The sequence below is a fragment of the Falco naumanni genome, chromosome 8, assembly GCF_017639655.2.
Source record: "Falco naumanni isolate bFalNau1 chromosome 8, bFalNau1.pat, whole genome shotgun sequence".
NCBI classification, from domain to species: domain Eukaryota; kingdom Metazoa; phylum Chordata; class Aves; order Falconiformes; family Falconidae; genus Falco; species Falco naumanni.
In genome coordinates, this window is record NC_054061.1 from 3628060 (window position 1) to 3653715 (window position 25656).

The 25656-nt window shown below is 38.8% G+C and overlaps 1 protein-coding gene across 1 annotated transcript; it reads left to right on the forward strand.

Moving 5' to 3' along the window:
- Positions 1 to 149: 149 nt before the first annotated feature.
- DDX46 (DEAD-box helicase 46) lies at positions 150 to 25390 on the forward strand. Its single transcript, XM_040603710.1, has 23 exons — positions 150 to 262; positions 2660 to 2848; positions 3129 to 3269; positions 5141 to 5258; positions 5958 to 6123; positions 6424 to 6575; positions 6881 to 6994; positions 8549 to 8714; positions 9078 to 9198; positions 9551 to 9726; positions 10179 to 10300; positions 11093 to 11171; positions 12956 to 13038; positions 13777 to 13941; positions 14951 to 15113; positions 16330 to 16523; positions 17084 to 17221; positions 17875 to 18024; positions 18682 to 18879; positions 19456 to 19674; positions 21739 to 21883; positions 22551 to 22624; positions 23405 to 25390. Exons 1-23 carry the CDS (start codon positions 246 to 248, stop codon positions 23450 to 23452), a joined length of 3138 nt encoding a protein of 1045 aa, XP_040459644.1. The 5' UTR covers positions 150 to 245; the 3' UTR covers positions 23453 to 25390.
- The last annotated feature ends 266 nt before the right edge of the window (positions 25391 to 25656 follow it).

A 25656-nucleotide genomic window follows, 5' to 3' on the forward strand; every position in this document is an offset into this window, starting at 1 on the left:
TTTGTTGCCCCCTTCCCCGGCGGCGTGTCCTGGCTGTGGGGCGGGGCGGGACCCGCACCGGCAGGGGCCGGGGCCGGGGCCGTGGGGCGGCCCCGCCGGTGCGGCCTCCAGCCGCCAGGGGGCGCGGCAGGCGAGGGCGGGCAGGAAGCGGGGGCGGTAGCTTCCCGCCGCGCCTCTCGTCGGCCCGGGCGCAGGGGCGCGGAATGGCCGCCGCCGTCTAGCGAAGGGAGCGCGCCGCCGCCGCCATGGGCAGGGAGTCCAGGTGAGGGCAGCGGGGGCGCCGCCACGGCCGGCATGGCCCGCACCGGGGCTGGCGGCTCTCTGCGGCGCGGTGCGGTGCGGTGCGGGTGGCGGCGGGGGGGGCGAACAAAGGGCGGCGGCGGGCCCTGCTGGCCGGCCCGGGCGGCGGGCGCGCAGAGAGCCGTCGCGGCGAGGCCCCGGGGCCGGGAGCGGGGGGCTGGCTCCGCTCCGCCGGCAGGGCTGGGGGCTCGGGGCCCGACGGGCCGCGCTGCCCCGGGAGCTGCCAGGGCCCCGCCGCCCGGTCCCGGGGCTGGCCCGCGGGCGCGCCGGGGCTGTGCGCGGGGCACGGGGGCCGCGCCGAGCCCGCCCGGCCTTTGCTGCCTTGTTGTAGCACAGTAGCGCTGGCTTCATCGGCCGGGCAGGCTTTTTCACCTGGGTTAGACGGTTTTGCTTGTTCTTTTCAAGTTTCTGCAGGATCATGTATCTTTTGTCCTCTCGCAGCGGCTCTAAACACCTGATCAGGTGCTGGAACAGACCCAGCCGTAATGTGACGGTGTATGTTGCGTGTTTTGGGTCATGCCTGTGCTGCCCCGTGATCTGGAGCTGCTCACACCTACCAGGCTTTAAACCAACTCCGTAATTTGCCGGTGCTGTTGTGGCACATGTCCCTGTTCCCTCGCTTAACCTCACCGTCGGGTTTTAACGCTAACGCTGGGACACAGGATCCCCTGCATGCTGCTGTCCCTCCACCCTAACCGCTGCCCGCATCCATCGCTGGGATTTACACCAGGAGAGGCAGATGAGTGGAAATTTTAACAGCTGGTTTGGGTTCAAATTAGTGATTCAGTGAAGAGCTGGGTAGTCCCGTGCATCTGTCTAAATTAGTTTCAGACGAGCTAGGGCAGCAGTTGTTGCCAGCCAGGCACTGTTGGACACTCAGGCTGCAAAATCTGCTGGGAACCGAACACCAAAGGGCTGATGCTCAAGCTGGCAGGACTGCCTTGGTTATCACAGCACAGCTTCTCTTCTGATAATGACGAGTTTTTTCTATTTGGACTGAAAATAATGTAAAAAGTGGGTTTAAACTTTTATTAACTTTCTATTTTAATACATGCACAAAGTTTTTTAAATTAAGAAATGGTAAGAAGGTGAGAGTGAATGGTGGGTGGGGTGGGCAGCATGTGCTGGAGTTGATGTAACGTTGAGCAGACTAGGGCTTTTGAAACCTGAAATCAAGTACTCGACTGCATTGTGTACTGTAGGGGAAAACTGGAGAAAAAAAAAATTGTTTTCCAAAACTAAAAGATTAGAAAAAGGGGAAGTATGGAGCAGATTCCATGGTGTTTTGTGACAGAGATGGGAAAGAGATGAGAGATACCTAATGCTGACAGATGTTCTTTGCGTTCGCTTATACTCCTGAGAGGCAGTACATGGATATCATGCTGCCACTGTACTGATTCCAAATGTATGTGATACCCAAATAGACCGAAGTGCTGAAATAAACTATGTTATTTTTAGTGCCAATGCTGTTGTAATACAACCCGGTGTGGCGTAATGGAAGGGAAAGAAAGAGGTGGGGGGCTTGAGGTCTTGCCTCCTCTGCTTCCCAAGCCTGGCTTTTGGGCTTGTCAGGAAAAAGGGTCTGTGGGTCCTGAGCTACAGGAGGGTGAAAAAAGGAACTATTCTGGCATGGTGACTGAAAATGAGGACTTTAAGGAAGAGGAGATGGTCACAGATGAGGCCCCTCTATGACTAGTATGCTCAGCAAGAGTTTCCTAGAGGATTCCTAGCCCTACTCTCCCACAGTTGATTGGGATAAGAAAGTGTTAATGAGGGGAAAAAAAGAGACTTCCACATCCCTCACACACCTCTGAAGCCTTGCTAACTTCTTGAAGCTTCTATTGTGATGTTTGATGATCTTATGGATGTTAGCATTGTAAAGGCATTGACCATTGCTGTGTCACATATGCTCAGGGGTTTATGTTTCTTTAATTGCAGTTTGACAGCTTTTCCATTGAGCAGAGGTATGAATTACCCACCCACCTTACCTGGCTAAAAATTATGCATTATATTAAAAGCAGCAAAGAACAATTTTATTTGTTTGACATTCTGAGAGAGCTTCAGAGAGTCTTCATCTTTTCCTATGTATAATGGAAATCAGTAGATTTCTAAAAAGGAAATTATTCTTTATGTTCCAGTGTTCTCACGATGTGCTTACAGTAGTACTCTAAAACCAAAACAAAAATGTGACTAAGCAATCCCTCTAATTTCAGCATCATTAGGAATATACCTATATTAAATAATATATACTTATATAAATAATTCTTTTTGGCCTGTCCACCTAAATGTGACAAGTATCCTTTAACTGCAAATTGTTCTTACACTCATGTTCGTCTTTTTTTGTGAATTTACGATGCAGACATTATCGGAAGCGCTCTGCGTCACGTGGACGCTCTGGTAGCCGTTCCAGAAGTCGTTCTCCATCTGACAAAAGAGGAAAACGTGGAGAAGACAGACGCTCCAGAAGCAGGGATCGAGAACGTAGACGTGAGAGGTCACGCAGCAGGGACAAGAGGAGGTCTCGGTCGCGTGACAGAAAGCGTCAAAGGTATGACTTGTTAATTCCAATCAAAGTAGATAAAAATGCCTGTTTTCTGGATATTGATGTTCTTCCACTGCTACGATTAGTTACTTGCTGTTGTTCATGATAAATTTTACTACGCTTAATCTTTTTGCTATTAAATGGTTCCTAGCTGCTGGTGCTGGAGTTTGTAAGTTCTTAGTGGTCTTGATGATTGTTGTATTCCTTTTACAACCTGCTCCTCAAGAGCAGATTAAAATTACACTCTGATCACATGCTAAATAAATACAATTTTGTTTTGTGGCAGACGTTCAAGAAGTAGAGAAAGGGAACGGAGCCGAGAGAGAAGGAGATCCCGGAGCCGGGAGAGAAGGCGCTCTAGAAGCAGAAGTAGAGGCAGACGGTCTCGATCCTCCAGTCCAAGCAAGAACAGGAAAACAGAAAACAGGTATTTGGGTTCTCTAGTTACAATCAATGTCACAGTGACAAAATATTGTAAAACTCTTGGTAGCATGGAGGGAATTGTCAGGCAAAGCTATGCAAAGCTTTGGTTTGTAGAACAAGAGAATATTATGCGAGTGTGCTGTTAGGATCTCTTCCCTTTGCTTAATGTGCCTAACGCAGTTTGTTGTGAGAATGTTTCTTTACGAGAGAAAGATGGAAGTTGTAGTGGCTAAAAAAAGCAGTTAACTTTAAAGTTAAGACTTACTCTCATTCTTTTGTAATGCTTCATTGATATCTCAGGTTCCAGTATGAATAAGTAGTCTTTTGTGTTCCAGAATATATGCCCAAATTAATAAAGTACAGGTGCTCTCTACCACAGTCATTACATTGAAGTATAACTTCCTTTGAACTTGTAAATTACTGTTGAATTGTAAGTTTTACTTGCCAGATGTGCTCCAGTGCAGTGTTCACTGTATCATTTTCTTTCTCAGGTAAAGCACTATATTTCTCTGGAAACATAAAGGGCTTTTAAAAAATGCAGGTAGGGTAGCAGCAGGGGATCTATAAACAGCATCACGGTGACATCTGGAACAGGAATTTCTAAACTGCTACAAGTGCCGCTGATTGCACCTGAGCTCAGCGTTTCATCCATTCTTTACACAAAAGGTGTTCTAAAGAATGTCAGCCAATAAAGTCTGGAATCTGTTGTGGGTTTTGTTCTTTTTTACTTATATTTGTGCAGAAAAATAAAGTATATAGTGTAACACTTCAGAGAAGTTCAAGAAGTCTGCTTTGGTAAAGCCACCACCTGTTTATCTGCTGTTTGTTGAATTCTGTGGTGTGCTTAGTGCTGCAATCAATATGGATTTGACAAGTACTGGTCTTAGGGGTTTGCAGCCGAATAAACTGTCTAGTAAAGAGGTGAAGATTGAACTTTTTTGATGTTGACTTCAGAAATGTGTAAAAACTCACTGCAGGTCATGTTCTTTCAAATATATTGTAATGCTATTTTCAGATGTAATTACAAACGGCATGTAATCATGCTATGCTGTAAAAGGAGTGGAGTTGTAACCTAAGTTATGTTGTAACGTAAGTTGTAACAGCAGTCTGTATATAAGCAGGTCGATGACAACCTGGAAATTATGGGAAGCTGGAATCACAAAGTCTTTTGGAATAAGCGTATGATTTATATTAGAATAGCCCTATGGAAATGGCTTAATGAGATTTAATTGGCTGAAGAGAATTTTACATTTATTATCATGAGTTAGCATGTTTGGTTTGGATGTGTGGGTGGGTTTTTTTAATTGGAAGCAAGTAAGGATAATAAAATCTGTGATAAATGAGCTTTGTCTTAAATGCAGGTCTGCACGTTACATTTGAGTTACATAAGTAGCTTTTCCCTGGGAGAGTGTTTTTATGTCTTTCAGCCAGTACTGAATGCTCAGGGGGACATTCAGACTTCTGTGGCAAGATGCTATATCACTTTACCCTTCTCTAGAAATTCAACAAACAGGAAATTTTTAGTATCTCTTTTCTAACTGCTGTCTTCAAGGAGGTGTAAAATAAGCTGCAGAACCACTAGCGTATCAATTGTAAGTGTTCTGGAAATGCAGTCTGCAACTTTCCCTGTAAAGAAATGAGAAGAACAGAACCAAAGCATGTGACTTGGTGGATTGCAATAGATTCTACATTTCTGGTAGTTAATGGGAATATTTCCATGACATAGAAAGATATTCTGGGAGGCAGTGTGCTTTTTACGGTACTTGAAAACATAAATCTGTACAGGGTGTTCATAGTTCTGTTTCTGTGCAGCACGTGTATCCTCCCCTGAGAAAAGCTGTCATGTTCTAAGAAGTCTTTGATCTTGCCTTTCAGATCAAGATCTAAAGAAAAGACAGAAGGTGTGGAAGTTTCCAAAGAAAAGAAAAAAGACAAAGATGACAAAGAAGAAGAGAAGGATAAAGATGCTACCACAAATACTGTGGCCACTGAGGTAGAAACCTTTAACACTTACAGATTTAAAAGATAAGAATTTAAACCAGGAATTAAGTTAGCCATAGATTACTGCATTAACAAAAGAAAACCTGTTCTTAGAGCTGGACAAAATCCCCACAAAATCTCTTCAGTAACAGAGAGACTCCTGTAACGGGGTATGCTTCCAGTTCTTGGCATAAGAAACATTCTTCTCAGTTCAAGATTTCAAACTGCTTAGACCGCAAACCACAGACAAGCATGAGGGGTCTCCCATTTTTCATGTATTAGGTGTCAGTAGAGGAGCTGAAAATTGTTTTGGCTTCTGAACCCAGGTAGCAATTGAAGGAGGAGGGAGGGAAGCTCACTTTGCTTTGTTCCGTGACATGAAAAGATGAGGAATTCACAAACTAGCAGTTGTAGGTTACTCACACCAGTGAGTTACTACATTTTGATCATAGTAAATAAAATAAAGTTTCATGCGCTGTTATCTTAAAAATCATATACCAGCTAGTATAATGAAAAATAAAATAGTCAACTGCATTTCTTACTTGAAAAAGCTATACTTGATGCTAGTATTTTTCATCTACTTCTGTTGTGACAAGTTTGTGGATGTCCAGCCTTCTATGGCATGCTCACACAACGGGTATGTTTATTTGAAGAAGCCTAAGCTAAAGCCAGTGGCCATTAATTTTCACTATTTGGTTGTTTTGTTTCATAGAATTTTGATCAGAACAAACTAGAGGAAGAAATGAGAAAACGAAAAGAAAGAGTGGAGAAGTGGAGGGAAGAGCAACGCAAGAAAGCTATGGAAAACATAGGAGAACTGAAAAAAGAAATTGAAGAGATGAAACAGGGGAAAAAATGGAGTTTAGAAGATGATGATGGTATTTAAGTTTTTCCATATAACAGTTAAAATAATTTTGTTCTTAATATTTTATTACATTATCTTCAAAGCATTTAATCACATTTCAGATTGTGAACTATAAAATAACAAAGCCTAAATCTGGTCATGGCTTCAAATGGTTTAAGATACAATTAAGATTAACAAATCGCAGAGATCTCTGTGAGGAAAAATGATACAGTAATAAAACTGAGCTGTAACTATTTGGGTAGACTAATAATTTGACACACAGGAGCACTTTTCTCTTTCCCTGTTTTATTCCCATCTTTCTTGCTCGTATTAGATGATGAAGAGGAAACTGCAGAAGGAGAAAAAGAAGGCAATGAGGTTGAAGATGAAGAGTTAGATCCTTTGGATGCTTATATGGAAGAAGTAAAAGAAGAGGTGAAGAAGTTCAATATGAGAAGTGTGAAAGGTGGAGGTGGGAGTGAAAAGGTAAAATCACTGATTAAGATTTCTTATCTTAGACTTCTAAATAGCTTTGTGTTTAAATATCAAAATGGCTTTGAAAAAAAAAGGGAGAAATGCAAAAATCATGAAGTTAGATGCATTTAATGCCTGTTTCTTTGTGCTTTTATCAGGCTGTTTTATCAAGCATTAGTCTGATAAAATTTCACTGAAGCAGAAAAAAACCCCAAACCCCAGCATAATGCATTCAGAAGTACAAATATTCTGTATATTTTATACAGTATGTTTTTTGTTTTATATGACAGTGTAATAATTTTTCTTAATTTCTGTAGAAATCTGGACCAACTGTTACCAAGGTAGTAACCGTGGTGACAACCAAAAAGGCAGCTGCAGAGTCAGAAAAGAAGAAAGGGGAGCTCATGGAGAATGACCAAGATGCAATGGAGGTAATGGAAGTGTCTTGTATTTCTACTATGAAAAGGCAGCGTGCCTCTTACAAGAGGCATGAGAATGCAGATAGTCCTGGGATTTTTCCATCTTGTAGGAGATAAACATTTAGTTATTTGATTTGCAGAACTGTGGTCACAAGATTTTTGATCTTACACAGTTTCTAGTTGTTTGTACTGGGTGGTGGTGGTTTGTTTTTTTCAGAAGGAACTGAATGAATGCATCAGGTTGTCTGGCTTTGTAATTCTTCTTAATATGACCAGGCTGGTGTTGTCACATGTAGTGTGTGTTCAGTTCACATTCCTGAAACTGGGCAGCCAGTTCTGGTGGTCCTGTATTTGAATGACCCACGAGCTAGTGTAGAGTGTTTGCATGTGCAGACTGAGCAGCTGAGTACGTAGTTGCATGTATCTGATCTGAAAAAAATAGAGTTTGTGTGTAATTTCTGCTGAGTTTCTTTGTAAGTATAAATACACTAATTTTCAAACGACCTGGAAGTTACAGATCTCAAAACACTTGCTAAATCGTAACGAGACATCTCTTAGCACAAATGAGAGGTAGATGTTTTCATTTGTAGAAGAGGAGTTTGATTCTGCCTAGGGCTGCCAAATGCTATGCCATCTCATGTGTTCTAGTAGATAGCACCCTAAACCAAAAATATAAGCATTTTCTGTTACACTCGCTGTAAATAACAAATGTGTTTTAGTAGGAAGAGGTGGTACAAGTAGATAAATGTAAGCTGCCCTCTCTGGATGTTGGTTCAGTGAGCTGGTAGATCTTCCCCTAGTCTTTACAGTATGTGATTTTTTGCATGTTGGGCAGTGGCAGGTCAGTGTGAATATTGAATTTTAACAGAACAGCGCTCTGGGATTCTCGCAGAACCATCTTGCTCGTTTGTTGGACCTGAACTTCTCAGAATTATTCTTTTGTGTCCAAACTGCTTTCGTGAAGTGCTTTCAGGAGAACAGGAATATTGAGTACTTAATGTGGTGCTGTGTGGTGCTGTAGGCCCGAATCGTTGTTGAGGGTATGGGTGTGTTGCTGTCGGGAAGCTGGAGGGAGGGACAGCCTTGCCCGAGTCGTAGACTGGGTGCCCCGCTAGCACTGAGACTCAGCTGGGCCGTGCCGAGCTCTGTGCTGCTGCAGATGCAGGAGTCGTTTAAAGCTGAGCTGGGTGCATCTGTCAAGCTGTGGCTGCAGTGGGATACAGGTCAGTGGTATGCTGGCTGGACTTTTTTTCTTAGTATTTTCCTCTTACAGTTTCTGTTGTGTGGCAGTGATTATTTCTGAATGATGAGGCTGGCAGGTGGTATTGGTAAAGTCGTCAAAGTGGTACGGAACATGGTGCACGTTAGGGTTTAGGAGAAACATGAAAGAACTAGGTGGAAGACCAACTGGGACTTGTTCTTAAACAGAGAGTGGGTTTTCAGTATCTGGTCTAAACGGATAAGGGGTAACTGTTACTTCTCAGTAAAGTTCCTCTATAAATGAAAAACCAGAGCCTCTCAGAATACCATTCACACTGATTCACACACAAATTATAATCTATACAGTATTCTTCAGAAGAGGAGGAAGTTGATCTTCAGACTGCCCTGACTGGCTATCAGACCAAGCAGAGAAAGCTGCTGGAACCAGTGGATCACGGAAAAATAGAATATGAACCTTTCCGGAAAAACTTCTATGTTGAAGTACCAGAACTGGCTAAAATGACCCAAGAAGGTAAGGACAAACACAACCAGAACACCTGGGGTACTATTAAGGAAGAGAGTGACAGATTTTGATATGCAAAGAAACGGCAATTTTTTTTTTTATTATAAAGAGCTTTTGGAGCAACTTGGTATAGAAAAACACTGAATCAGTTAGGTCACTATTATAACTTTTAATTCTGTATGAGGCTTTGATTGAAAAATTTACCCGGGTCCTTTCCACATACCTCCTGTATTTATGTGTAACAAGCTAAAAACTGTGTTTCTGGTGGTGATAAAATGTGTATGTCATGTTCAGGGACAGATCAAGAATTTTTTGGTGAAGGTAGTAGAGAAATGTCAATTTTGACTCTGTTGTAATGCAACTCTATTTCAGAGGTGAACGTATACAGGCTGGAGTTGGAGGGAATTACAGTCAAGGGAAAAGGCTGCCCCAAACCAATAAAAACCTGGGTACAGTGTGGTATTTCCATGAAGATTCTCACCGCCCTCAAAAAGTAAGCGAGCACTTAATGAACTATATATATCATGTTTGATTTTGCTCACTGTGTTCTATCATGCATTAGTGTGAAACACCTTTTCTTTGCCGCTTAATGCAACATGTCCATGTTTGTAGACATTACATACCTAGTCATCAGAGTGTTTCTCACTCAGTATTGAGCTAGTGTTACGAATTATGCCTTGCGCTGTTCGTATCATGCTTTTGCTGTTCATTTTTAAGTTGTATTTTTTGAATGGCACTGATATGCGTATGTAAATGAATGTGCAAAATTTTTTAGGATGACTTTGTGACTCACATCTGTAAAATCCTGTTTTGTTCTTAAAATATCTTTTTTTCCTTTCTTTAAGACATGGCTATGAAAAGCCTACTCCCATTCAAACCCAGGCTATCCCAGCAATTATGAATGGACGTGATTTGATTGGCATTGCTAAAACAGGAAGCGGAAAAACTATTGCATTTCTGTTGCCTATGTTCAGACACATTATGGATCAGAGGGCGTTAGAAGAAGGAGAAGGTCCCATAGGTATAAAGATTTTATTTTCGAAGTCACTATTTAAATAAATAAAAACTCAAACATACATTTTAGAAGTGTCTTCAGTTCTTCTCTTGGGTTGGTTATAGGGAGGAATGCTTACTTACCAATGTCCATTAATGAGTGGCTTTTTTTTTTTAATTTCATTAATGAAGACCATGATATTTAATGTTGTTTGTGACCAATGTGCTGTCTACTGTTGTTTCAAGAGCACTTGCATGTCCATATATCTGGGAGACCTTACTCCTTTGATCTTGAAACTTTGACCAGGTTTCCACCCCATTTTCTTAACTGTCTTAAGAAATTCTGTGAAAAAAAAAATATGTATTTTTAAAAATACATGTAAGTAAATTGCTGCAAACATAATTACAGATTAATTTTTATTGTATGAATAACAACATCTCCTACATTACAATGTATAATGAAAATGCTTTGCTTTTCAGCTGTCATTATGACACCTACTCGTGAGTTGGCTTTGCAGATTACCAAGGAGTGTAAGAAATTCTCAAAGACACTTGGACTTCGAGTTGTCTGTGTTTATGGAGGAACAGGAATCAGTGAACAGGTACACAAAAGACATACCGTACTTAACTTTATTAGTTAATCTTAATTTTGCATTTAATTTAGTCCCTTTCTCTTCGTTGTGAGTCCAGTACATTTGCAGCCTTCCTAATTCATTTTCTCTGCATGAATGGTAGTTATGGTAAAGCTGAAGCATTTGCACATAACTTAGCTTTAAACATACTGATCTTCTTGAAAATTGTATAGTCCTTAAAAGTTTCAGATTTTTTTTTTAGGTATCTACTGAGCATCACAGTAATTCAACTATTAGTGGGATGTGATAGTTTGAAAATTATTGAGAAGCTGTATTTTTACAAAAGTTCCCCTCAAAATAACAAAATCCAGAAAGTGTTAATTTTGGGTTTATTGCATTATTAAATACTGCATGTTAAGAGTAATTTAGAGATTAATTTCAAGGGTTTCTCCCCACACACACCCATTTATGAAAGCAACACAAGTGACTGTCTGTGATGGAACATGGTTTATTTAGTATCAGTTGTCCCTGATATAACACGTGACATTTCTTATAGGCCTTTAACTGTCTACAAGCCTATATCCCCTTCATAACTACTTAAGATGAAAGTAAATTAAGTTGTCAGAGGTTACCCTTTCAGAAAGAAAGTTTTCCAAAGACTTAAAGAAATCGTTAATTAAATCTTTACATAAACAATTCACATTAGTAGAACAGCTGTATTACAGCATACGTTGGTGGTTTTTTTGCAAAGAGATACATGTCAGAAAAAAACCCAAAGCAAAACCCCACTCTAATCATTTGCTTACTGTATTTTAAAATCAGATAGCTGAACTCAAAAGAGGTGCTGAAATTATTGTTTGCACACCTGGACGTATGATTGACATGTTAGCAGCAAACAATGGTGAGTAGAAAACTTTTTGCTATGGAGAATTTTTTATATTTGTTGTGTAATTCTAACAAATTCAAAAGATCATGTATTTTGATAAATGGTCTTACAGAATTTTTTTATATCTCTTCAGGCTGCACTACCTAGCTATTGAGAATATATAGCACTAATTGACTTTTTTGGGGAGGACAGGAAATACTACATTCTTGAAGAGTTTCTCAGAATGTTTAGCATTTTAAACTTAATGTGCTGGTCCAAATTTTTTAACTTCAAGTCATTTAGATAAAGGTTATATAAGAGCTGCTTATTTTGTCTGCCCATTGATACTTCTTTATTGTTAGAGTAGCTCAGCTGTTACCCACTCTTACATAAGAGCATCTGACTGCCTCTATCTGTTGGTTTTAAAAAACAAAGAAGCCCTCCCTAAATAACTGTTCAAAGTAAAAGAACTGACTTTGTATCAGATATTCAGATTGATTAAACTGAGCCACTGCAGCTTTAAGAGGTTTTGTCCTAGTGTAACCATTGCATGCTTATTAGATAAAGTTTTATTATTAAATTATTCCACATCAAAACCTCTACTAAACTGTTGACATTATTTAACTTCTGTGGAAAAAGTACCTTCAAGACATATAGAACTGGGCTTCCAAGACTTAAATCGTCAAAGGTAGGTACATTAATGCTGTTCCCAAGTAATTTTACAGATTTATTATTTGGGGATGAATCTGTTAAGAAGTTAAATAGATACGTAGATTTTAAGAAATATTTATTTTGTTCCTTAAGTATGAATTTCATCTCTTAAAGAAATGCAGCGCTAAATCTCTAAAAAATAATTTGAGGATTCAGTTGCAATTTGCTGAAGCTGAAAGGACCAAGTTCTACTGTAGTTTGATAGGCGCATATCTGAGTGATATTTCTAGAAAATTTGAGAAATCTGTTCCATTCTGAGAGCATTTGACAGTGTCACTACAGTTGTTTGGAACTGAATGTGTTCATGTTTGTATTGTTTGAAAGTATGATTCTTAAATCCTTGAGTTAAATCCTTCTCATTAAAGGGAATCTCTTAGCTTTTTGTTTGGGAAGGGTGCTAATTATCCTGTCCATCTTTATAGTTTCAAAATGTTCACAGATACACAACTTGCTTATTTTGTTTCCAGCTGTCCCAGAGTTTGGGGTGGTTCTTAATTTTAAATTTAGTAGTGGTACTGGGTAGGTTTTAATCTTACATATATTTATTTTTAAAACACTGCTTACTCTGTTTTATGCATATTATTAGCAGTTAATTAGAATTAGTATGATTATCCTCAAATAGTTATTTCTAGCTCCGAGGAAGCGTTACAGATTATATGTGTAAAAGGAATTTTTCTGAGGCTGCAACAGTTAGCACTGGACTTTGCCTTCCACACATGCGCTGTAATCTCTAATATGTTTTTTTCTAGGTGGCGCTGTCAGATAATGGCTGATGTGGCTCCTTGCTTCATCTCAGTCTTAGTTTTATGATGTGTTTTGGCGAGGGCAGTTTTCTGAATTTTACAGGTTCTTCTGGCCCTATGATGGTATGCAAGAGAAGAGTTTGACAAAATAAAGGGCCTTGTGCATACTTACACATTTCCCAGAATGTATATGTGATTAAAAAGAGAACATTAAAATTCACATTTAGTGAATTTATTTAAAAAAATAATTAATGTCTTTGTTAGAAGATAGTGAGACCATATATCATTTTAAAAAATATATTCCTGAGGGAAACTAGATTTCCATTTGATTTTGTTTCCCATGTGTTTTTTCCTCTCCTTTCACAGGTCGGGTGACAAATCTCCGTAGAGTCACATATGTTGTACTTGATGAAGCAGACAGAATGTTTGACATGGGTTTTGAGCCTCAGGTAATTAGTGACATGAGTGATATTGCCAAAGATGTTGTTTTCCGCTTAAAGGATTTTGTAATGCCACGTTACTATTAGACTGCCAACAAGTGTTCAGAAAGATGCGCTACATACAGACAACTGACTTTAATTTTTCTATTATCCTCACATGCTTTGTGTTCAATAAATTCTTACATGGCTTAGATCTTTCTCTAATATACTGTTTTACCTTTTTTCTTGCACGCTTGTTTTGGATATTTGTGACCATGTTGTAACCCTATGTAATTCCTTGATACAGGTGTGATATTAGTAGTTGTAGCCTGCTTGTAAAGTGTTTGATGTCTCCTAGCAATGTCGTGCAGGAGACAGGAACAAGATGTTGGAAATGTTGGTGGCGAATTACTTGCTGGCAGCTTTGGACATCCGGGACTCTCTTTAAGTTGTCATCAGGCTATATTGTCCTGCCAGACTAGGAAAACTGCCTTATTTTGTGTCTTGAGTTGTAGGGTTTCTGCTGCATGTCTTAAGGTTTCTGCTGGGCTGTTGTCAGGTTGCATATTACCACTCGGCTTCCTTTCAAATCCAGCAAGTTTTGCTTTTCTTCCAATGCCAGCATCTAGGTCCCGAGAGATCTGTAAAGAAATGTTTTACAGCCTGTGTACTGCAGATACCACCTGACTTTAAAGATGACAGCTCTGTTTGTGCATGAAGTACGATTACAGCGCTTGGGTGTTAACGAGGAATGTTCTCTTAAACCAGGTTATGCGCATTGTAGACAACGTCAGGCCTGATCGTCAGACTGTCATGTTCTCTGCTACTTTTCCCAGAGCTATGGAGGCACTAGCTCGGAGAATTCTAAGTAAACCCATAGAAGTGCAGGTCGGAGGCAGAAGCGTTGTCTGTTCTGATGTGGAGCAACATGTTGTGAGTATCACACATCTGCCTTGCTTTATCTTCTCATTTGATTCCAAAAGATTATTTCCAGCAATATTGAATATAAACCAATATACCCACAGAGCTTTTATTTTTAAAAGTTTAGCGAGCTTATTAAACGTTAGAATAAACTAACCTCAGTTTGCAAAGGCAATGTGATCACTTTCTGTTTAAAAACTTGATTTTAAAAATACCACCAAGCTGAACAGCAATTTTGTCACTAGCTGTGGAAACAGCCTGAAAAAGTCATCTCCTATTCCTAATTTTTGTTTGTATGCACCCTGAATGTGTTTAATGACTTAAGAAAGGACCTGGGGGTGCTGGTTGACAGTGGGCTGAATATGAGCCGGCAGTGTGCCCAGGTGTATCGTGGCTTGTGTCAGAAATGGTGTGGCCAGCAGGACAAGGACAGTAATTGTCTCCCTCTGCTCAGCACTAGTGAGGCTGCACCTCAAATTCAGCTGTGTTCAGTGTTGGGGCCCCTCACGCCAAGGGGGGTGTTGAGGTGCTGGAGTGTGTCCAGAGACAGGCGACAGGTCTGGGACACCAGCCTGATGGGGGGCAGCGGGGGTAGCTGGGGGTGCTCAGCCTGCAGAAAAGGAGGCTCAGGGGGGACCTTCTCGCTCCCTACAGTTGCCTGACAGGGGGGTGTAGGCAGGGGGGAGTCAGTCCCTTCTCCCAGGTGACAAGTGACAGGATGAGGAATCAGCCTCAAGTTGCGCCAGGGGAGGTTTAGGTTGGAGATTAGGAAAAAATGCTTGACTGAAAGGGTGGTCAAGCACTGTCACAGGGTGCCCAGGGAGGTGGTGGAGTCATGTGTGGAGACATGTAGATGGGACACTTGGGGACATGGTTCGGTGGTGGACTTGGCAGTACCAGGTTAACAGTTGGACCTGATGATCTGAAACATCTTTTCCAACCTCAATGATTCTATACGATTTTATGATTCTAAGATACAAGTTACACTCTCTCTACTTTGCTTTTGTATGTATTTTTCTAGATTGTCATAGAAGAGGAGAACAAGTTTTTGAAGTTACTGGAGCTACTTGGACACTATCAGGAGAAAGGATCAGTTATCATATTTGTAGATAAACAAGAACACGCTGATGGGTTGTTGAAAGATTTAATGAGAGCCTCTTACCCTTGCTTGTCTCTTCATGGAGGTAATCTGCAATCTTAAAGATTTATATAAACAACTCCAAACCAGAATGTTGGTATTCAGTAGTTAGAAAGTGAAGTTACTTAGTTCCTGTATAGTACCATTTATTATTTCTTCCTAAGCAGGTTTGCTTATAATTGGGGAAGATAATTTGTCTCTTAATTTGTAAGAGATGTGATAGTTTTCAGTAATTGCTCTTTATTCCCTGTGAGATCTCATCAGATGCCAAATCTTGTCTCTGTCCAACAGGATTGTTGCTGAGAGTTAACACCTCCCAGGGAATATTGCTAACTACTTGCTATTGTAGAACAGTGAAGCCATTGGGGGCATATTATGTGATATTTTTATTTGAGATTCCACAATAACAGCAGCTGCTGTTTCACTTTTCTGCCATCAAGTACTAATATAACGGAAGTAGTTTAGTAGCAAGAGGAGGAAATCTCTAGAATATCGTCCATCCCAGAGTATTTTAAAACTTTCTATATATAATGCTCTTAAAATTACAGTAGCCAATAACTACAAAACCACTGTTCATTTAGTGCAACAGTGGAAGAGGGGAAAAATATTCTCATTCTATTGAGATTTCTATTGTTTTTAGAGAACAGACAGAGCCTCCAGATGAGGTCTTAGCTAAGTGTAAGAAATCAAATAGAAAATTACATTAAAGAAACTTTTGAGGATCTTGGAATGGGAAAGCGTCTTTTTTGTAATGAAAAAAACTAGAAGTTTTGTTATTCTGGATAATAGGCTAAGAGATTTATTATTCTGGTTAATGTGTTTCACTGTAGAAGAATGAAGCTGGGTTAATTAGCGTTGATAATATACAAATGTGGGCTGGCTTCAGAAGCGGGGGTTGGCTGGTGTAGATGAAGTGCAGGTGTGGCTGGTTCTGTGAAGAGGTTGGGCAGCCAAGGAAGAGAGAGGAGGAAGAAGCAGAGAAGAGAGAGAGAACATGTGCCCTGGATGAGGAGAGACAAGGAGGAGGCAGCAGAGGGACTGGTACGGAGAGTCTGTTGGTATGAGATGGTAAAAGACCTTGTTGCAGCCGGCTGGTTTGGAGAGTGTTGCGACATTTCGCCTGTAAAAGTGTGAATGTATTGAAATTTTATTTGCTTAGGCTTTTGGTTCTTTGAAGTTGGAGGGTGTTTTGACTTGTGTACAAATTACTTTGGCTCAAAGCAGAGCTTTACAATTTTACTATTTTGTCTGGTTTCTTGCAGGTATTGATCAGTATGACAGGGACAGCATAATTAATGATTTCAAGAATGGGATTTGCAAACTTCTGGTGGCCACCTCTGTAGCAGCAAGGGGCTTGGATGTAAAACAACTGATGCTGGTGGTCAATTATAGCTGTCCCAACCATTATGAAGATTATGTGCACCGAGCAGGCCGAACTGGACGAGCCGGCAATAAAGTATGTATAATTCATTGCCTGCTTTAGTTATTACTGAAATTTTTTCCTTATTTATTGCTTGATTAAGGTGTTTCTAAGGGATAGCTACAGAAGGAGTAGTTGACATCATTGGAGGGAAGAGGGTTTTCCTTTAGTGTGTGTCGAAGGGGTTTGAGTGATCATGTGTAAAATATATTTTGAATTTTAGTGCTATGAAAGTTGGAACTTACACGTCCATCAGATGTATGAATGTTCTTTTAAATCCCGTTTGTGGCTGAAGGTTTGGGTGTTTTTCAGTGTTGGAAATGTGCCTTGCTAATTTATAAGATTTTATTTTCTAAACTTTTAACTATGACAAGATTGAAAGGAAAGACTTCAGTTTCTGCCATCTGTGGTTGATTACAGTTTCCTGGGAAATCACATTATTCATTCTATATTCTCGCTAAAAAAAGTTTATACGTGAATATCATGGTTACTTTTGTTGACCAGAACAACAGCATCTGTGCAAGGGTGCTTCATTAGAGATAAAGTGTCTTTAGAGATTTTTTTTCTTTATTATCTTTTAAATTAATTTTGACCAGGGGTATGCATATACATTCATTACTGAGGATCAGGCACGGTATGCTGGTGATATCATTAAGGCTTTGGAATTGTCGGGGAATCCAATTCCTACTGATTTAGAGAAGCTCTGGGCTGACTTCAAAGACCAACAGAAGGCTGTAAGTCATTCTTTGTTCTGTAGTGGGCTTTGGTCTGGGTTTAATGCGTATGCACATGGGTCCAGTTGCACAGTATGCATACATGAGTCATCTCCGGATTTCATTGAGAACACATATGTATGCTTAGGTAAGCATGTAAGTGTTTTCAAGATTAGGATCTTGAATGTCGTTTACAGGACTGTTCTTGAGAATTTAGATGTCATCTGGTATGAGGTAAAGAAATGCCTACCGTGTAAGGGTCACTTCAGCTTTTATCAAAATTCACGTAAAAGATAATGAAGTTCTTTTACAGAATTTGTATTACTGTTTCCAGAACTCTCACCATTAGAGGATCTTGCTCAGGCTGAGAAGAGCGATTTCAGAGTTTTTCCAATACGAAAACTGGAGGGTTTTGTTTACTGCATTTGAAAAGCATTTAAAATATGTATTTACAGAAAATCCCAATAGCGTATTGTTTCTATCTGCTGAATTAACATAGCTTTTTTATTACATTTAATTGTAAAATACAGGATTTTAATTTGAAGAGCTTTCTCAATGTGCAGGATTTGCTTTTTAAAATAAATAACTTCAAAATGATTTGTATAATTTTATATTTATAAATATCAATTGTAATTTTAAAGTTCTAAATATGGAATACCTGTTTTTGTTTTCAGGAGGGAAAGTTGATTAAAAAAAGCAGTGGATTCTCTGGCAAAGGTTTTAAATTTGATGAAACAGAACAGGCTTTGGCTAATGAAAGAAAGAAGCTACAAAAAGCAGCTCTTGGCTTGCAGGATTCAGATGATGAAGATACAGCTGTTGATGTAAGCACCTGAAAATAACATTGAAACTGCCTAAGGATTTCCAATGTATTTGTTTTTTCCCCAGTAGGTTACATAACTTGTTGCAGAATGCATGGATTTTTGTTACTCTGTATCCTATGCTACTGACTGATTCCATGAGTTAAATCTGTATGCATTCTTCAGTATAAAATATATACAGCTATGAAGATCAAGATCTGTGAAGATCTTTAAAGTCTCTTTCTGACTTACCAGTATTTTATAAATAATATATGTAGTTATGTAAATGTCACATTTTTTCTTTATAATATTATTCTTATGTAAATTAAATAGAATGATTGCTTTCAATTACAAACAGGTTTTTTTACTTTCAGTGCTTTAAAGAAATCCTTAGTAGCCTTTTCTATTTCTAAATCCTCATTAGATTCCTTTCTTAACGTTTGTTAGACTATTGTTAGACTACTTTTCATGACCTTTAAAGTAAATACTATGTTCAAACTTTCCTGATTATTAGGTTTCTGTTGCTTCCGTGTTGTGGTTTTGGGTAGGCTTCTATCATTTTTATGAGATTAATTTATTTAAAAGCATGTAATCTAGATATACCTCAGTGTTTTCTTTCTTTAGGGTGATAAGATTATCTAATGGTAAATGCAGTGATCTAATAGTTGTTATTTTCTTTAGATTGATGAACAAATTGAAAGCATGTTTAATTCAAAGAAAAGAGTAAAAGACATGGCAGCACCAGGAACGTCGAATGCTCCTACACCGTCAGCTGGGAATGCAGAAAAACTGGAAATTGCTAAAAGATTGGCTTTGAGAATCAATGCCCAGAAGAATCTTGGAGCAGAGGCACAAGTATTGGTCCCTTTCCACTTTAAGGTCAGACTCTTTACAGAGCAATTTTTATTTTTTATTTTTTTTTAAGGTTGTTCAATTCTTTGTTCTGTGGCTGCCAGTTTAGTTAGTGTTTCTGCACACTAATAACATAGAGCATTATTTAGTTCATTTGTGCTGGGCTAACTCAATAAGTTGTAGGATTGTTAATTGAGCTAATATGATTTTTAATACAGAACTGGAAATGCTTTGTCTGCCCAGGCAAAGAGTTAATTTGTTACTGATAGAATTACACAATTAGGCTTTCTCAGCTTTAGCAGAGTTGCAGAACATCTTTCTCTGCTGAAGCATGTGATATATGATCTGTGTAGTGTTAGAACAATGTGGTCTGGAAAGTCCAAAGGTATTTTGAGCTGAAGATACAAAAGACCAATAACATCTTTTCTGTGCAGGTGTGAGCAGAGTTATTGCGCGGAAGGAAAGAAGAGAAAGCAAAATTCAGAGGATGTATTTGTTATGTGGACAATTATGTAGAAAGCTTTAATGAAACCCTTGTGGTTGTGTAGGACTTCTTTTGGCTACCTTGGTCTCAGTGTGGACTTTTTTTTTTTCTTAATACAGGATGTGATGCAGCAGGCTACAAATGCTATCCTGAGAGGAGGCACAATTCAAGCACCTACTGTATCTGCCAAGACCATTGCAGAGCAACTGGCTGAAAAAATCAATGCTAAGCTTAATTATGTGCCCATAGAGAAACAGGAGGAAGAGAAACAGGATGGAGGACAAAATGAATCCTTTAAGAGATATGAAGAAGAATTAGAGATCAATGACTTCCCACAGGTGAGTAATCATTTTGCTATAATCAAGTGTAAAAGACCATTACTTAACAAAAGCTGTCTTCATAGCTGTAACTGGTTATACCAATAAAATATTTTATCCCATTTCTTATCATACCTAATTGAATTTACTGCATTATCTGTGATTACTTCTCAGCTTATAGATGCACAATGCTTTGGACATATTCCAGAGAATATCAGAAAAACAAGCATTCCTTATTATACAAAAATCTTTTTGCCCTCTGCCACTGACTTCTGTCATATCCAAATCTTTGTCACCATCTGGCATTTTATTTCAAAGGCCATGTGACTGGTACTGCTCTTTGCTTTTCTTTTTTCTTTTTCTTTTTTTTACTTTAGTATTTTTGCCATTCAGAATTTTGCTGTTACAGTCTACCTCATCTGTTATTTTGAGGATTTATATTCCACAGTATGAAACACAAATTCCTTGTATTTGTCTTTGTGGTTTTGTCCAGGTTTGCCTTATTTTATCAAGTTGTAGTGTTATTAGTTTGTTGCCCTTCCCTCTCAGAAATCCTGTTAATTCTTATCCTGAGCAGTTTCTCATTCATAGAACGTGTAGCTTTTGTAATTTTGCTAACAATTCTTGTAACCCTTTAAGGATACGCTTGTTAGGTACAAAGCATTGCCTGCTGCTAATGGCTAGACAGGTAACTGTTCTGTTGTCCTCGTGTGTGTCTGCAAATAATAAAATCTCAAAGATCTACAATTTATTTTTTTTAGAACTGTACTAGAAAAAAATAGCTCTCTTTTGCCCTTCTTTTTGTTCTTCAATAATCTGTAGCATCCTATCTTCTCAGAAACAATGATGTATATGGCAGCTCTTCAGTGGGAGTCATCACTGCTCATTACGTCCCCAGAAAATCTTTATAAGGGAGATGGACTCATGTTGCACTGTGCACATGTATAATACTGAACACAGTGCAGATCTGAGATGACAAAGTGATAGCCTAAAGCAAGAGTGACAGCTGACTGTAAGCTGTTTTTTACAGAAGTACCACCCAACCATTTGCTACCGTCATGTGTAAGATGGGCATAGGGTAGCTTTCCTGATTTTGGGTGCAGTAATTTCTGACAGTCAGATGAAGGCTGATAAGGTACCTCTTGTAGAGAGACTATGTAATGGGCAAAGTTTTGATCCAGGGATGTACAATTTGCCTTTAGAGGCTGATTCCAAAGTTGGCTTCTGGAAAAGCAGTGGTTTAAGGTAGGATACATGGTATGTTTGCTCAGTCTACCAGAACTGAGAAACGGAATGAGGACTGGAAGGGATCATTCTTCCTGTCAGAAACAGCAGTGTGAGCTTCCCCAGTCTGGTCCTAAGTCCTCTTATTTTGAATGCCGAAGCTCACCATGACAAAAAAATTTGTCTTGATCTATAAATGACTTACAGCAATCTACTAGATACTTTCTAGTAATTTAATTGTCTAAATTAATGGGATGCATTTATCATAGTGAAGTATTTTTGAGGATATTGTAGAGATTTGGGATAAGTTTTACAGGATTATGAAAAACAACTGGCAGTGTTTATTCCTTAGGCTTTATTTATGGATATTTTAAGTTTACTTATTTTTGTCTTTAGCCGATGAACTGTGTAGAAATAAATAGCATTTATTTTCTTAAAGGCAGTTACTTGCAGCCAGTAACAGTATATGCTTGCCCTTGAAGTCTATTCCTGTACAAAAAGTGCTAAATAAAATACTTGAGTGCTGCTTCAGAAAATCACAAGAAAAAATGACAGATTTTGAACTTTCAGTGTAGCAAAATGGAAGGTCATTATAGTTCTTGCTTCAATAGTACTGTGTATCCATTCTCTGTTCTCCTTCTTCCATACCTTTATCTTGCTCTGACACAAGAGGCAGATTTTGTTGAATACTTGCATAAACATAACTGGCTAAAATTTCAGTCTACATTTTTAGAGAATGCTGTGAGTGATTTTCGCAGTGCATGTTCTTGTTGTTTGTCTAAAATGTCAGCTGACCTTTAGATTGCCATTTTGCACGATGCCTTTCTTCTTGTTGATCCTTCCATATCCTTTACCTTGCAGACTGCCAGATGGAAAGTTACCTCCAAAGAAGCGCTACAGAGAATCAGTGAATATTCTGAAGCTGCTATTACAATCAGAGGAACTTATTTCCCTCCAGGCAAAGAACCCAAGGAAGGAGAACGAAAGATTTATTTGGCTATAGAAAGTATGTATTCGTTTTTGTAAATGTTTAAAGATGTGAGCCAAGTTCTGTAATTGGACATGGAATCCCTGCAGTGATAGTGTTTGGATGCTTAGTTACAAACCCACTGTAGTTACTTTGCAATTACTAAAGAAGCACTCGTTTATCTTGATATGCTTTGTCAAATGACACATGGGGATGACAGAGATGCTTCTCCTCAGAAGACTGACCTGCCACAGAACAGCAGCAAACATATGGAATCTGTTTGAAAGAAAGAGAAGGAAAAAAGGCAAGAAACATAGATTAGAATAAGCATGAGGACATCTGTGCCAGTGTGAAATAAGGAAGAAAACAGAATTGTGTGAGGTTTGGCTGTTGAAGGTATTAAGAAATTAACTAGTACTACAACAAAAACTTTGCAAATCTCATGGTGGTTGAGTAGAGTGTTTCTCAAAGAAACCTCTAATCCTAGGTATTTCTGAATAATTTAATTTATGACTGTCTGTTTTAAGTATCTTCCTTTAAAACAGAACGCAGTCCAGCTGTGGCAGTCCATACAATTCTAGTGTTCCTCAGCAAATAGTTGCAGATATCCAGCAAGTTTTACAGTGTTTCTGAAAGCAGCCAGCAGTGTTTATTCTGTAGGCTTCACATACAGAAATTAAGACGGTAATATTTTTTTTTCCTTCAGGTGCCAATGAACTGGCTGTGCAGAAAGCAAAAGCAGAAATCACACGACTTATAAAAGAGGAGCTCATCAGATTGGTGAGTGAAATATCTAGAATCCAGAGGGGAAGTGCCTTAGTTTATGCTTCATGAGATTAATTTTTACAAATGTTGACACTCTGGCATACATTTTTATTAGTATCAGGGGCTGGGATCTATAGATCTCAAAACCACTTTTCATTGAACAGCCTAGAAGATATATTACTGGGTTCAGCCAGACAGACATAACGGCTGTTATCCAGCCAGCAGATGGAGATAACACATTAACAGAGCTTTTTGAATGAGGACCCCTTAAAGAGTTAGGTCCCAGTAAATTTCCTAATTTCAGCATCATCAGGCAGAGGAGAAAATGATTCCCCTCATTTTAATACTTTATTATATACGTTGAGAGATTTGTTTTGCCGTCACTTTACAGCATACCCAGCTAATAATCGGCTGTGTTCAGCGTACCATGTTTTCAAGACACTCTTTTGGGAGATTGTATTTTGAGTTCTCTGGCTGAAGAAACCTCAGCTTTCTCTAAAATAACCTTCAGTGATACTACATTGGACTTGACAGTGTCCTTGGCTTTTTCTCTTAAGCAGCCTTTCAAATCCACCATCAATTTCAGTGGTCCTGCTGAGCCATTATTGATATTCTGTTTCATTTTCAAAATTGTTGAGCTCCCCGTAAAAATGTTTTCCAAAGGAAGGAGATTTCTAAGGAACTGCTTATTTACATGTAATGTGGGATATTTACATGTATTGTTAGTGGGGTTTTACTGCAATTCATTTATCCGTTTTCACTTTTAACTGTGGTTATTCTCTCCTTTATTTGCAGCAAAATTCTTACCAACCAACCAACAAAGGAAGATACAAAGTTCTATGAGTATTTGGAGTTACCTGTCTGCCAGTGGCTGGTGCGTGAAACTTTGTGGCTTCTGTTGTTTTTGCTGTTTACACTGCTTATTGTAAATTAAAAATTTTTTTATTTTGTCTTGCGGACATTTTTTAACAGAAAATTGATACTTGCAAAACATCTTAATTCTCTCCACTGAAGTTATCAGTCTTAAAGCAGACCGATTTTGGCGGAGCATGATTTAATTTAAAAGTGCAGTTTATACTTTTCATCATAAAGAATATAAAATAAAACAGATTTTAATTTTTCTGACAGACTATACTGTTAAGTAAATTCAACAATGTTGGGATTCATGTTGGAAATTGTTAGAATGTACCTGCATCATATTGTGGGGGTGCTTCATGCCATATCAGTTTATACTGGAAAAATGATAAAACACCAAAATAAAGGCAGGATTATCTCCTGATCCATAGCATCTCTCTGGCTGGTTCCACACACATCCGTTCCCTGTACAGATGTCCCCTTAAGGTCAGAGAGTCTTGCAGAGATCAGAGTAGAGAATTTTATCCAGAAATACTTGAGGTCTAGTTTTAAGATCTTCTTACCATTTCGTGTCCCATTTTGCCTTTATCATGCAGGTAATAGAACAACTCTTTGGGTTTTTTGTAAAGTGAAATGTTTTGTAGTATGAAAATAGTTTTCCTGTTTTTTTTCTAAACATCAGAATTTTAGGATTTGGTTTCCCCCCCCTCCCCGTTCTCTGACATAAGAATTGAAAGCCTGTTTAGTTTAAAAAGAAATTCTCAGAAAAAAAGAGAAACCTTTTTTGTAACAAAATATGACTTTGTCACTTTTTATATTGTTCTTATATATACATCTAATGTGATTTTCCCCCCAGGGTTGTTGTCGTTCTTACTGTTAGGACATGGCTTTAAGTAAATAGGAATGATGGTATTTATGAGTGAGTTCCACAAATATTGATTGTCATTGCAGTCAATAAACTAGTGGGACAGGCAGGACCTTTCTTTTGGAGGTCTCATCCCCATAACCATTAGTATTCATGATGGACACTTACTACTCTTAAGCATTTAATTTTCCTCTCTACTTATCTGGAGCCTAAGTGGTAGCAGTTTGAATTGTTTCATTGTAGCAGCTGCAAGACTTTCAAGATGATGACTTTCAAAAGGACTTTTCTAGAAAGCTTTTCTTACCTGACACATTGAGGAGAAATGTGTCATTTTAACACAGCTGTGTATATACTGCTTTAACCCTGGTGAAGACAAATCATACAATCTGCACCATGGTTGTATAAATTCACAACTCCTATTTCCAAACTTCAGGTAATTTAAATGACTATTTCTGTTTGCATACAACTGTGTGTTACTTTTAATGTCAGCGTACCTTGTTTGCAGTACAGGAAAGGAAAGTAATGATTATATCCACTTAAAAGTATGCATTTAGGATTAGAACACCCATAATGTAGTAGTTGACAATATTAATAAATCGAGGAGAACAAAGACAAGCAGCACACACAGCAACACTTCTCAAAATGTAAAATGGAAATCTTCCAACTAAAGCCCCATGGTTCCCTTTAAATATGCCAGGTTTCCTTCCGTTAAGAGCTGGGGTTTGATGTGTTTCATACAACTTGTTTGTTGAATTGTCTAACTTTTTGAAAGTGGCCCCCCCCCAGAAGAGTGACAGATTTTGGTGTATTTAATGAAGAGCGCTTTCAAGTTTGGACAGCCTGACACTTCTTTAAAAATCTTGTTTCAAAATGTTCGTATATATATATTGGTATCTCCTAAAAGAGGCATGATAGAGACATTTTTGTGATTTCCAGCTTTGCAGTGTTGGATTTCAGAGATGCAACAATGTATAATCTTTAACTTCCTGGGGTTTTTAAATGCAATGTCAATATTCCTATGTTTTTTAAATTCCAGCAAAAATAAAAGTAATTTCAATGTATATTTTTCAGAAACTGTCTTTCTGAATAGCTCATGTTTTCTGCACTTATTGCTTCTGCGTTTTTTTTCTTAGGGCAGTTAACCTCATACTTTTTGGAGTAGGGTCATGTGTGCAGTAACTAGTGCTTGTGGTTTTCTGCTGGAAATGCAGTGAGGTGCAGCTCAAACTCAGTTAAGAAATTCACAGTGAAGATGTGGGGTAAATGAAAACAGAAGCAAAATGCCTACAAGGCAGAGAAGAAGAAACTCTCAAATTAACAAATACAC